This window comes from Littorina saxatilis, linkage group LG3, assembly GCF_037325665.1.
Source record: "Littorina saxatilis isolate snail1 linkage group LG3, US_GU_Lsax_2.0, whole genome shotgun sequence".
Taxonomy (NCBI): domain Eukaryota; kingdom Metazoa; phylum Mollusca; class Gastropoda; order Littorinimorpha; family Littorinidae; genus Littorina; species Littorina saxatilis.
This window is the reverse complement of record NC_090247.1, coordinates 51,008,952-51,022,098: the sequence shown is the minus strand read 5'-3', so window position 1 is coordinate 51,022,098 and position 13,147 is coordinate 51,008,952. Positions and strand designations below refer to the sequence as shown.

Genomic DNA, 13,147 nt, shown 5'->3' with positions numbered 1-13,147 from the left:
AGTGTACACGAAGGGACCTCAGTTTTTCGTCTCATCCGAAAGACTAGCACTTGAACCCACCACCTAGGTTAGGAAAGAGGGGAGAAAATTGCTAACGCCCTGACCCAGGGTCGAACTCGCAACCTCTTGCTTCCGAGCGCAAGTGCGTTATCACTCGGCCACCCAGTCCTGTCGTTAGTTAAAAAGTGTGTGCATAATGATGTTGTAACAGCCTTTATGTGAAGCTGTTTATGGTGTAGAAAACATAGTTTTGCAAAGAAGGCTGAAAATACTGAAAAAATTAAAACACTGAGCAAGTCTGTGAAAAAAAGTTTATTTTATTTTAACTCATTACTGCTGATGCTTGAGCAAAGGTCAGCATTTTGAATCCTATCATTGTTTTTTGATTTCCTAAATACCTGTGTTGTGAGGTGCCTCCAATGAGAGGCCACCTCCTATGAAAGGACACCTTCTAATGTGCAGACACCTGCAATGTAGGGACACTTGGTTAGTCCCAAGGGGGCAATGTATAACACTAAAGTTCAACATAACCTCAAAGGGCGTCCCTTCAGCGCATGTACTATAGACTAGAAGGTGAGAAACCTTTTCTTTAGTATTACTCGTGGTTATGTTTTCCAATGTTTGTTTTTTATTTTTAGCTGCTTTACATATAAAGTAATTTAGTCAAATAGTCCACACATGAAAAAGAAAGAGAGAATGCTTACTGTCCTACAGGCTAAATATTTCGCCTCTTAAGGACAAGATATGGGTTATATGATAATTCGAGTTTTATGCCCTCTAGGCTTTTGATGAGATACACAAGTGTATGGGTGTTTAGGTGGTATCAGCCATCTGCACTTATGGCAGAATGACGGAGGTCTTTTACATGCCATTGTGGTGACACGGGGGTGGGACATGGCTTCCGTCTCTGGGTCTTCACATAAAGTTGACCCGTGCCCGGCCCGAATTCGAACCTGCGACTTTTCGATCACAAGTCCAGTGCTCTACCAACTGAGCTACCAGGCCCCCACACATGAAGTAGTACATGTACCTTAAATAAGTATCATTTGCTGTGGTAATGATGACACCATCCTCACAACTTTTGCAGACACAGGTTCAAGATGCGGCCATGTTGAGCCTGATCCAGCTGCGGCCTGGATTGCAGGATCCAGTGGTTTTGGCTAGTAGCGTTGTACCCGGACTTCTATCACCTGATATTCTGCATTTTCAGGTATAGTACTTTAACCCCTTCACTTCACAGTGTAACAGCATTTTGGTATTGCTGTGTGCCAGGGCAAAATTTCGCTTTCTTCGGTAGGTTCACTAATCTGTTCACTGCTCGATCATTTATTGAGATATCTCTTAGATCTTTGGCATGTGTTTTGCTTATACCCTTGGCTATTATAGGATGACATGATCATTGGACTTTGTTTGTGATTGTTATAGTAAAAATTGATATAATGACCATTTTCGTCAAAAATTACAGTTTCCGGACTTACACACACACAGTGACACACATTGCAGCACGTAAAACCACACAAAACACTGCTAAAACTGGTGTCAAACATCAGGTACTCACATTACAGCCCATAAAAGTATTCTTCTGTGTGGTAATCCATAAATCACTTCTTGTAGAGCTTCCAGAACACTGTATTGCTTGAAAACAGGTCTACGAGTTGAGGTCCGACTTTCGGCCGCCATTGTGAATGGCGAGAATGCTAACACAGTACGTTTTCAACACGTGGTAGCAACTTTAGTAACTTATCCGAACGGTCTATGGGAAAGAACTGTGTTTAGAACCCCTACAAGTACTTGGACAGTGGTTACCTCCCATTTAGTTTTCAGAAATGTCCTGAAATGTTGGTGACACAAATCCCACGTATGAAATACGGTTATGGGCGTACGACAAACCAAAAATGACCACGTATTACATACGGGGTGGGCAGTGAAGGGGTTAAAAAACACAGAAAGTTTTGAACAGTTGATTTTTTGGTTTTGTTTTGCTCAGTTATTGACTGACTGGTGGTCATTGTTGAGGGGTTGAGACCTTTTGCATGTGTTTGTTTATGTGTGTGAGAGAGAAGGAGTGTGTGTCACTGTCACAGTGTGTGTGTGTGTGTGTGTGTGTGTGTGATCTTGATTTGGGCTTTTCTTTCTGACATATAACAAAAGGACTATTTGTGAATATAAAGCCTGAGCATAACATTTATGTACATGGCAAGATGCTCTCTGTCTCTCTCCTATGAAAACTTTGTTATTTTTATAAAACAATAAACAGCATAAATTATACTTTTTGTGACAGGTGGAAAGCCAGTGCATAGCGGTGGGAAGCAACACACAGAACATGCTCCAGATTTTTGCACTGTTGGACAACTATCTTTTACCTGTTGATCATGTGGTCAGTACATTTGTTAAAAGTTGTTTGTGTATATTTTGTATTTGCTTAAATGTAAAAGTGTTGTGAGTGCATGTTTCTTTACTGAGCAGAAATTGGTCAAAAGCCCCTTTTGTTTTAGCCACAATGTTTTTATTTTTTTAAATTTTTTTTTTAAAGATTTTGTTTCAACTGCCAATGTTTAGCTACTAAAGAAAGATGTTCACCTGATAGTATCCACAGATTTTTGCTTCAGATGGGCCTTACACATTTCTCCTTGTAAACAAGAAAATAAATCACAGCTCTATGTATTCATAAATGTGCACAGAAGACATCTGAGATATATCTTCTGGGCATAATATTAATTATTGATTTTACATGAACAACGTACCTCAATTACAGTCTAGATTAACCTCTACTCTGCGATTCTTCACGAAATCACTGTCAAAACTCGAAAGTATAAAATTGAATCATATGACAAAATGGTGACTTCGATGTCTAAACAATAACTCTGTTTTGCAGATCCTAGAAAAAGACCAAAGACCCAAAGGTATCTGCGGCCTGCACGCATCCCAGATGACCGGTGCATACGGAGTACTGGTGCTTGTTGGGAAGGCTGAGCCCACTGACCCGACGTTCCCGTCAACAAACAACACTGTGCCATTCACTTTGTCCCTTAGGTTCTTCCCTACTAGACCAGGTCAGTTCTCTTCATACCTCTTATACCGTGGAACCCCAGTTTTATGATGCCCTGCCTTTCTTAATTTGGTGTTTAACGTCGTTTTCAACCACGAAGGTTATATCGCGACGGGGAAAGGGAAGAGGGGGGGGGGGGGGGGGGGATGGGATAGAGCCACTTGTCAATTGTTTCTTGTTCACAAAAGCACTAATCAAAAATGTGCTCCAGGGGCTTGCAACGTAGTACAATGTATGACCTTACTGGGAGAATGCAAGTTTCCAGTACAAAGGACTTAACATTTCTTACATACTGCTTGACTAAAATCTTTACAAAAATTGACTATATTCTATACAAGAAACACTTAACAAGGGTAAAAGGAGAAACAGAATCCGTTAGTCGCTGGGGAGCATCGGGTAAATTCTGCTGTTGGGGTCTATGTCGACCAAAAGAATGGGATTCACTGTAGGTCGAGTTCCTGTAGGTGGATTCTCTGTATACCTAAGACTTTAAAATTGGCAATCTTGTATACAGGGAATACCACAGGGTGTAGTTCCTGTAGCGTTTTGCTAATATCAATGAAAGTCACGTGATGCTTAGCGACATCGTTAGAATTTGATGTTTTTCGATCTTTTTTTGATATTTCTTAGAAATTCGAGTATGGTTTGCAAGTTTTATTGAAAAACTGCACCCTGTGGGATTCCCTGTATACTAGATTGCCAATTTTAAAGTCTTAGGTATACAGGGAATCCACCTACAGGAACTCGACCTACAGGGAATCCCACTCTTTTGGTCGACATAGACCCCATCAGCGTAAATTCTTCCCCCTAACCCGCGGGGGGTTATGATGCCTTGTCCATTTACCTTCATTTAAAGACCTCATTTCCTGACATTTTTGGAGGTCTAAAAAAATGTTTTGGTTTACATGACATGGTAAATCAAGCAAAAGGAAAAAGATGGTTGCTTGTTCCTTTTCATTTTACAAGGTTTTTTCTCACAAGGAGACAGCACCAGGTTTTCTTTGTGTTGCTGAAGTCTAAGTGACAACATTTTTCCTCTTTGTTCTTCAGAAAATGCCAAACAGCTTCCTAACGGCCTCTCAGGCAGCGTCAAATCCACATCCTCTGCGTCCCTAATGAAATCGGAAAGCCTTCGAGAACCCAAAAACAAGAGCAGCATCAGCGACTCCCACCTTCACACTCGTCAGGCCAGCTACAAAGGAGAACGACCAGATCACCGACTGAAGTCACCGGAACGCGGTGAACCAACGATAAGCCTGACGCTGGCTCATGTCGACTCTGTGGGGGAAACTCACTCAAAACTTGTCGAGGAAATCACGGACAGTCCGCGCAGCTTGGTGGAAGAAGTGGATGGTTCATTGAAACGTGTGTCCTCTCCCTCAAGGGACTTGGAAATAGAGAAGGTTGACTTCTCTCAAACGTCGCCCCAGTTCAACAACACAGATCTTTCGAAGAAGTACGATTTAACACAGAATGGATGTGAAAATGACAGAAGTGTGAAAGCCGCAGCATCAAAATCAAGTACCACAACAAGTTCTACAGCAAAAACAACCAAAGGAACGCCACACGAGCAAGCAAACGGACACAGCAGAGACGCAGAAAAACCTGCGAGAGACTCAACACAAAAAGGTGAAAGTGTAAGTTTAGAGCGAGCATCGTCACACAGGGCTAAGGATGGCAACACCCCCCTTCGTCCGAGAGATTCGTTAAGTCCTAAGCCCTCCAGATCTTCCAGGGAGAGGGATGGAAAGCAGAGCGTGGAGGATGGTGTATCAGTGTGTAGCAGTTTCAACAGCAACGACAGCAACTACGATGGCTTGGAGAAACAAATACAGCAACAGGTAATACATCATATTTCTAAAGAGCATATATCCAGGGTTAAACCCTGCTCAAAGCGCTGTAGAATCATTTGGAACAACACACACACACACACACATACATACACACACACTCACAAGGTGTGTTATTTCATGTGGGAATCTGGTTTTTGTTTGTTTGTTTGTTCGTTCATGGGCTGAAACTCCCACGGCTTTTACGTGTATGACCGTTTTTTTCCCCGGAATCTGGTTTGAGTTTACTAGTTTGTTGTGGTCTTTTTCCCACTGAGGAACTGTTCTTCCTTTGATTTTAGGGGAAGGGAGTAGGGTGGGGGGGGGGGGGGTCTGAGTAATAATGTAGCTGAGATGAATGTGATATGGAAGGTGCTGTGTCAGACCAGATTGAGAAGATAAGGTTTTCTATTGATCTTGAATGTAGAAATAAAAAGTTCAAGTTATCACTTCGGCATAACAAAAATCCTGTATTGATGCAGATGTGTATAGTTGTGAATCTAGGATTCATAAAAGAGCAATTTTTTTCTACATATCAATGTAGCAAACAAATCCTGAGATAATTATGAGGCGAAGTTTCATCTATCTGTCACTCTGTCACATAGGACTGAAGCTCACACATGAGAGTAAACAAGGTTTTTCTTCTGTTGCAGAGAGATCAGATTGAAGCACTACAGAGGAGGCTGGAGGATCTGTCTGTGTAAGTGGTCTTTGTGATGTATGTGTGCAAGTGTGTTTGGGTTGACTTTTTCAATAGGCAAGGTAAGGCAAAGTTTCTTGTACATGTATGATAACCACAGGCCTAGATACATAAAATCAGATCAAAATATGATGGTTGAAATGAAATTGAAATGAGTAAGTAAAGCCTCTCAAGCTAGCTGCGCCAAGCTTTGGCACTGAATTTGTTGTAAAAAGACTTTGCGAAGTCAACTTTGGGCTCAGTTAAGGATGGCCTTAAAGTACTAGATTTTTTGTTTATGAAATCAAAGAAACAGTATTCATATTCTTGCTGGTCAGCATGATCAAAATATCATGTGAAAGCAACAACAAAATGTGAGCATTAGTTTGAGTAGTTGCAAGTGTTCACTTACTTTTATTCAGCCACAATGTAATGTCTCTTTTGAGATACAAAAGTATTATTGTATTGTATTGCATTGTATTGTATAGTTTGAGTAGTTGCAAGTGTTCACTTACTTTTATTCAGCCACAATGTAATGTCTCTTTTGAGATACAAAAGTATCATTGTATTGTATTGCATTGTATTGTATTATTTCTCGTCTTGCAGGATGGTGGAGGACACTGCCTGTGTGTTCCCGGTCAAGTATCAGAAGATGACAGAGCCTGGTGAGTTACAGCTACAGTGTGTCACCTTTAGCACACCCTTAGTACAGTGAAACCTCTTTTCTAAGACCTCCAAAGTTTTCTTTGAATTTGATCAAAAACAAACAAGTCGCGTAAGGCGAAATTACTACATTTAGTCAAGCTGTGGAACTCACAGAATGAAACTGAACGTAGTCCGCCGCTAGTGCAAAAGGCAGTGAAAGTGACGAGCCTGTATGGCGCGGTAGCGGTTGCGCTGTGCTTCATAGCACGCTTTACTGTACCTCTCTTCGTTTTAACTTTCTGAGCGTGTTTTTAATCCAAACATATCATATCTATATGTTTTTGGAATCGGGAACCGACAAGGAATAAGATGAAATAGTTTTTAAAACGATTTTGGAAATTTAATTTTAATCATAATTTTTATATTTTTAATTTTCAGAGCTTGTTTTTAATCCAAATATAACATATTTATATGTTTTTGGAATTAGAACATGATGAAGAATAAAATAAAAGTAATTTTGGATCGTTTAATAAATTGTTTTGTTTTTTTTACAATTTTCAGATTTTTAATGACCAAAGTCATCAATTAATTTTTAAGCCACCAAGCTGAAATGCAATACCGAAATCCGGCCTTTGTCGAAGATTGCTTGGCCAAAATTTCAATCAATTTGATTGAAAAATGAGGGTGTGACAGTGCCGCCTCAACTTTTACAAAAAGCCGGATATGACGTCATCAAAGACATTTATCGGAAAAAATGAAAAAAACGTCCGGGGATATCATTCCCAGGAACTCTCATGTCAAATTTCATAAAGATCGGTCCAGTAGTTTACTCTGAATCGCTCTACACACACACACGCACAGACAGACAGACAGACAGACAGACACACACACACACCACAACCCTCGTCTCGATTCCCCCTCTATGTTAAAACATTTAGTCAAAACTTGACTAAATGTAAAAAGATAAGTTTATGGAAAATTTAATTGACGAGTTCAAGTTCAAGTTTTATTAGTCCATAACCCCTGGGGGCATTTTGAACAATAAATACAATCAATACAATCATAATATATACTAATATAGTAAATGAAAAAAAATAAAAACATTATGAAAAACTGTTACAAATTCTATTAATAAAGTCCAAGATATTCTTTAGCAATTTCTTTTTCTTGGTAGCAAACAACTTTTTAAATGTAAGTGCATTAAGTTTTTTCCAATTGTAAGGTGGTAACAACTCAGCTCTTTCTTCTTTGAAAAAATCACAGACAAATAAATAATGGAATTCATCACCTATATCTCGTGATACACATTTGGTGCAAGTTCTTTCTGACCTCGGGATGTTAAGATAACGTTCTTTCTTTTTGTTTGTTTGTTTGTTTATTTGTTGCTTAACGTCCAGCCGACTACACAGAGCCATATCAGGACGAGGAAGGGGGGGATGAAGGGGGCCACTTGTCAAGCGATTCCTGTTTACAAATGCACTAAACCGTTCTTTCTGTACAGGCAAATTGTTGTTTAATGTTCTAAACTTCATCATTGAAACACATTGCTGATATGGCAGGTGTGTGACATAGTCTTCACATGCAAAAATATCTTTTTTACATTCGATAATTCCAAAACATAATTTTTGTTCCAAAAAGGAAATAGTCAAACCTGCCCACGCCGACCACCCAAGGGACCATGCAAAAATGGTTGTTACAGACAGGTGGTTGCTATGTAAAGTTGAAATATCATAGATGAAAAACTCATCTGAGATCCTTCAGAGTGGTCGTTGTGGGCAAGTAGTCGATATTGAGAGGTGGTTGCAAAGGCAGGTTTTACTGTATTATGATTCTTGATTTTCGAACTTAAACATCCTTTCCCTTTCGGAGTGCTTCATACATTTTCTGTGTTATCTACAGAGGCTGTGAGCATACAGTGCGTGGTTGGAGGTGCTCGGGTCAGTCGCAAGTTTCTGCTGGACAACGGCCGACTTCAGCTGGACCCTGTCAGGCACGCTTTCGGTCTTCTGACTGTGGAGCTCATCCTGGGTACGTGACATGATAAAAGTGGTTGCTGTGATTTCTAATGATATTTTATAGCGGTCACAGATGAGAATGGAATATGGCAGAAAAAGAGAAAAAGGAGTTTACTTTTTTTGCATTCAATGATTCATGGGCTGAAACTCCCACATATACTCGTGTTTATTTGCACGATGTGTATGAACGTTTTCACTCTGCCATTTAGGCAGTGATACGCCGATTTCAAGGGAAAAAGAGTTTACAAGTTTCTGAATAAAAAAACCAAGAAGGGCAAAGCCCATACGACTCACATGCTTGACCTCGACCTTTAGGGTAACTAAACCTAGCAATGACATCATACACTAAGAACTGCTTTACACATTTTTCCTACCAAAATACATGTGACCTTGACCCAAGGTCAAGGTCATCCAAGGTCATGCAACACAAAGCTGTTAATTCAAGACATAGGAAGTACAATGGTGCTTATTGGCTCTTTCTACCATGAGATATGGTCACTTTTAGTGGTTCACTACCTTATTTTGGTCACATTTCATAAGGGTCAAAGTGACCTTGACCTTGATCATATGTGACCAAATGTGTCTCATGATGAAAGCATAACATGTGCCCCACATAATTTTTAAGTTTGAAACAGTTATCTTCCATAGTTCAGGGTCAAGGTCACTTCAAAATATGTATACAATCCAACTTTGAAGAGCTCCTGTGACCTTGACCTTGAAGCAAGGTAAACCAAACTGGTATCAAAAGATGGGGCTTACTTTGCCCTATATATCATATATAGGTGAGGTATTGAATCTCAAAAACTTCAGAGAAAATGGGAAAAATGTGAAAAATAGCTGTTTTTTAGGCAACATTTATGGCCCCTGCGACCTTGACCTTGAAGCAAGGTCAAGATGCTATGTATGTTTTTTGGGGCCTTGTCATCATACACCATCTTGCCAAATTTGGTACTGATAGACTGAATAGTGTCCAAGAAATATCCAACGTTAAAGTTTTCCGGACGGACGGACGGACGGACGTCCGGACGGACGGACGGACGACTCGGGTGAGTACATAGACTCACTTTTGCTTCGCATGTGAGTCAAAAATGGCAAGATTAGCATTTATATCTCTGAATGAAGGGAAGATGTGTAATAATCAGACATGACCATATAGTGCTGTTTACTGCTTCACAACGAATGACACATGTCCAACTTTTGAGTTTTCACGCCAAAAGCGAATGCTAGGAGGAGTTATAAAGGAGAAATTCCTCCCGAAAGAGAAAGAATAACATCTGTGTAGTGGTGTGGTAACGTTCGTGCAAGATTATAAAAGGAAGACATTGTTAGTGTATCGAGGGAGAGGAATTATGAAGTTTTATGCATTGTGGCCTGCTAAAGGAGAAAAACAAAACCAGCTGAAACACATTGTAGTGTTTTTGAGAATAGAAGCAAGAGGCCTAATGCAGAAATTGCTCATGAAAACTAATATAAATACATGTGTGTGGGAGGGGAGGTGCAATGAGGACATGCTGGGACATGATGCAAAACCATTGTTCATTTATTTCTGCAGAAACACGGGTGGGCATATCAAAATGTGATAAATGTAGTCGGAAAGTGTTCTCAACTTTATTCTAAAATGAAAATCCACTTTCTTTTCAGATGGCGAGCCTCTGGTGCTGGGAGCCAATGTTGATGGCTACATCCCCATGAAATTCTCTGCTGGGACCATTCTGCAAGTGACTGGTATCCCAGTCGTCTACTCGCCGCAAATGGCTCATAAATCGCGCAGCAAGGAGGTGCCAAAGCCTTAGTAAAAGAAAGTCCCAAGAAATGTAATACAGTGGACACCCCCCCTCCCCTTTTAAGACCTTCAAAAATGTGAGAAAACCAGGTTTAAAAGTAGTATCTTAAAATGGAGGTACATTTATAGAGGTTATGAACGGGAAATCTTAAAATGGCTGTTCTACTGACCTGCTATGCAAAGACTTTTGGCAAAAAGCATTTAAAATGTGTGAAATTTTCTGCGAGTGATTGCGTGGCGCACAAGGTTGCCCATATCCATGCATTGTATGTTTTTGTATTTTACTTTGCTGTCACTTTAGCTGTGGCCATTCTGCTATCTTTGCATCGGATGAAAGCGAATCACCTTTGTTTTGTTGTCGAGAATCAACTGTGGTATACCTTGAGTCCCAAATGTTTTAACCAAAGCTTATGATTATAGAGCTTTTATTTTTTTCTTAATTGCGTCTCTTCTTGCCAGGAATTTGTTCTTAATTAATGAATGCTTTTGTAAATGTTGAGCTTCCTCAGATGTAAATTGTATATCCCTTGAGTATGAGAACATTGATGAAAGTTTGCATACTCCAACAACTACAGACACAATAAGCTTTGGCAATAGTTACACTTCCAGTGATAAAAATCCCGGCTCTGAAGCATTTGAAATTATCTTTTACTGCTTTACTCTTTTGGGGTCTTGTGTTGTCAAGTGCATATATGCAAATAGTCCTTGTTTTTTTCATACAAGTGCAGCTTTTTTTTTAAAATCTTTTTTCTTGTTTAAAGTCACATGCCTCGATTGGTCTTGTCATTATCAAACGCAGGTCTGTTTCACAGGGAACAGGGCATTCTTTCTTTGTTGCAAGTGGCAAAAATATTTTCCCCCCTGCTTCGGGATTAAATCATTTCAGGCACAAATTTAAAACAAGACAGACAATATTAGACTGCTGACGTCCTTGGCACAGTTGCGTGTTCTTCACAGTATGTGTCATTTAAATCAAAACTTCCATTTAATTTTTGTCCACACCTTCACGTTATCATCAACAAGCATTTAAATGCTACATGTATCAGAGTTCTGTCATTTATTATACATGAAGCTGACAGAGCAGAGAGTAAACTTTTGAATTCACCCACTGATTTCCCGTCAGAGAATGCAAACCCAACGCTTATTTATAAAAAGCCTACCGTAATGTCATAAATCACCGCATAATCATTCCTGCTGTAATAAAGCTTTATTTGTACTCACTAATGTACTTGTGTAATATTGAATGCAATGTTTGTGCACAGGTTGTGAAAAGATCTGAACTCTTTTATTTGATGTGTATAAGGGCGGGGATGTAGCTCAGTCGGTAGTGCGCTGGATTTGTATCCAGTTGGCCGCTGTCAGCGTGAGTTCGTCCCCACGTTCGGCGAGAGATTTATTTCTCAGAGTCAACTTTGTGTGCAGACTCTCCTCGGTGTCCGAACACCCCCATGTGTACACGCAAGCACAAGACCAAGTGCGCACGAAAAAGATCCTGTAATCCATGTCAGAGTTCGGTGGGTTATAGAAACACGAAAATACCCAGCATGCTTCCTCCGAAAACGGCATATGGCTGCCTAAATGGCGGGGTAAAAAACGGTCATACACGTAAAATTCCACTCGTGCAAAAAAACACACGAGTGTACGTGGGAGTTTCAGCCCACGAACGCAGAAGAAGAAGAAGATGTGTATATGTTTAACTTAGCCCGTCAATATATATGCAAGCAACTTTGCTTTGTTTTGTCTGTTGAGAAAGACATGTATGCAACAAGGCAACATGCGCTAGTAAATTTGGTAACTAATGACTGTGATTCATGATTACGTATTTCCTCGCTTACCTCATCAAAAGGATCCCATGTTTACTTCAATATATTCCCCACTAGTAAAACCAAAAAGTTCCTAATCCCTAAAACTTTACAAAATCCGGTTTGTCTTGGATCAAAAGTGCAGAGCTGTACTGCAGGAAAATTATAAATTTAAAAAAACAAAGATCTATTTTTATAAACCATTTAGTTAAGACAAAAAATGATAAAGGGTTATGTATCGATTGAACATTGGATTTCCCTTCTTTAAGCCATGTGACGTCAGAGGCCGACAAAACTTCATATTTAGACGGCCAGTCGAGACTACAAAATACCGTATGTCCGTTTACAATCGTAAAAACTAAAAGGATTTCTAACCAGAATCGATCGATATATAAATGTTATTTGTATTTTTGACCAAAATATGACATTTTACACAGATCTCGACAGTCATTGTTCACCTTGACCACTAGCATCTTCAGAATATTGCTGCAGAGTTATCTGAGGCGAAATGATTTCAGTTGCGCTTTTAAATTTCCTCACAGCTTCTTACAGTTTATCTTGTTCTTCCTACCAAAGGCGAAGGTTCAACCCTCCACATAACTGTTAAAAGTGGTCTACCAAAGCTGATTATTGTCAAAAAAAATGTGTTTAGCTATGTCTATTTGTGTATAACATTGCGTACCAACAAGTGTGTATCATAGTTGGCAATTTTCTTGTTGTTTTTATACTGAACTGTACCAGTAGAAGGTGTTCATATTTTTTTAATAATCTCACGAGATCTGTGTTTTACATTTCTTTCTTTATTTGGTGTTTTACGTCGTTTTCAACCGTTCAAGGTTATATCGCGACGGGGAAAGGGGGGGGATGGGATAGAGCCACTTGTTAATTGTTTCTTGTTCACAAAAGCACCAATCAAAAAATTGCTCCAGGGGCTTGCAACGTAGTACAATATATGACCTTACTGGGAGAATGCAAGTTTCCAGTACAAAGGACTCAACATTTCTTACATACAGCTTGACTAAAATCTTTACAAACATTGACTATATTCCATACAAGAAACACTTAACAAGGGTAAAAGGAGAAACAGAATCCGTTAGTCGCCTCTTACGACATGCTGGGGAGCATCAGGTAAATTCTTCCCCCTAACCCGCGGGGGGTTGTGTTTTACATATCAGAAACGTTCAAAATGTGTTCAAAGAAGTGAGACAAAGGGAAAAAGAGATAGTGTGTGTGTATGTGTGAGAGAGAGAGAGAGAAAGAAAGCGAATCTGAATGAACGGATCAGAAAAATGTACAGCTATAACTATGCAATATAAAGAAATAAAGAATACAACTCTAAAAACAA

At 39.6% G+C, this 13,147-nt stretch overlaps 1 protein-coding gene across 1 annotated transcript in view; it reads left to right on the top strand.

Moving 5' to 3' along the window:
- LOC138962597 (WD repeat and coiled-coil-containing protein-like) overlaps positions 1-13,147 on the top strand; it is a 47,171-nt gene extending 34,024 nt beyond the window's left edge. Inside the window, exons 9-16 of the mRNA XM_070334470.1 lie at positions 1,088-1,210; positions 2,282-2,377; positions 2,876-3,053; positions 4,100-4,890; positions 5,532-5,578; positions 6,164-6,222; positions 8,102-8,230; positions 9,859-13,147. Of these exons, the coding sequence (XP_070190571.1) occupies positions 1,088-1,210; positions 2,282-2,377; positions 2,876-3,053; positions 4,100-4,890; positions 5,532-5,578; positions 6,164-6,222; positions 8,102-8,230; positions 9,859-10,010 (1,575 nt within the window). The 3' untranslated portion in view covers positions 10,011-13,147. The remainder of the gene's footprint in view (positions 1-1,087; positions 1,211-2,281; positions 2,378-2,875; positions 3,054-4,099; positions 4,891-5,531; positions 5,579-6,163; positions 6,223-8,101; positions 8,231-9,858) is intronic.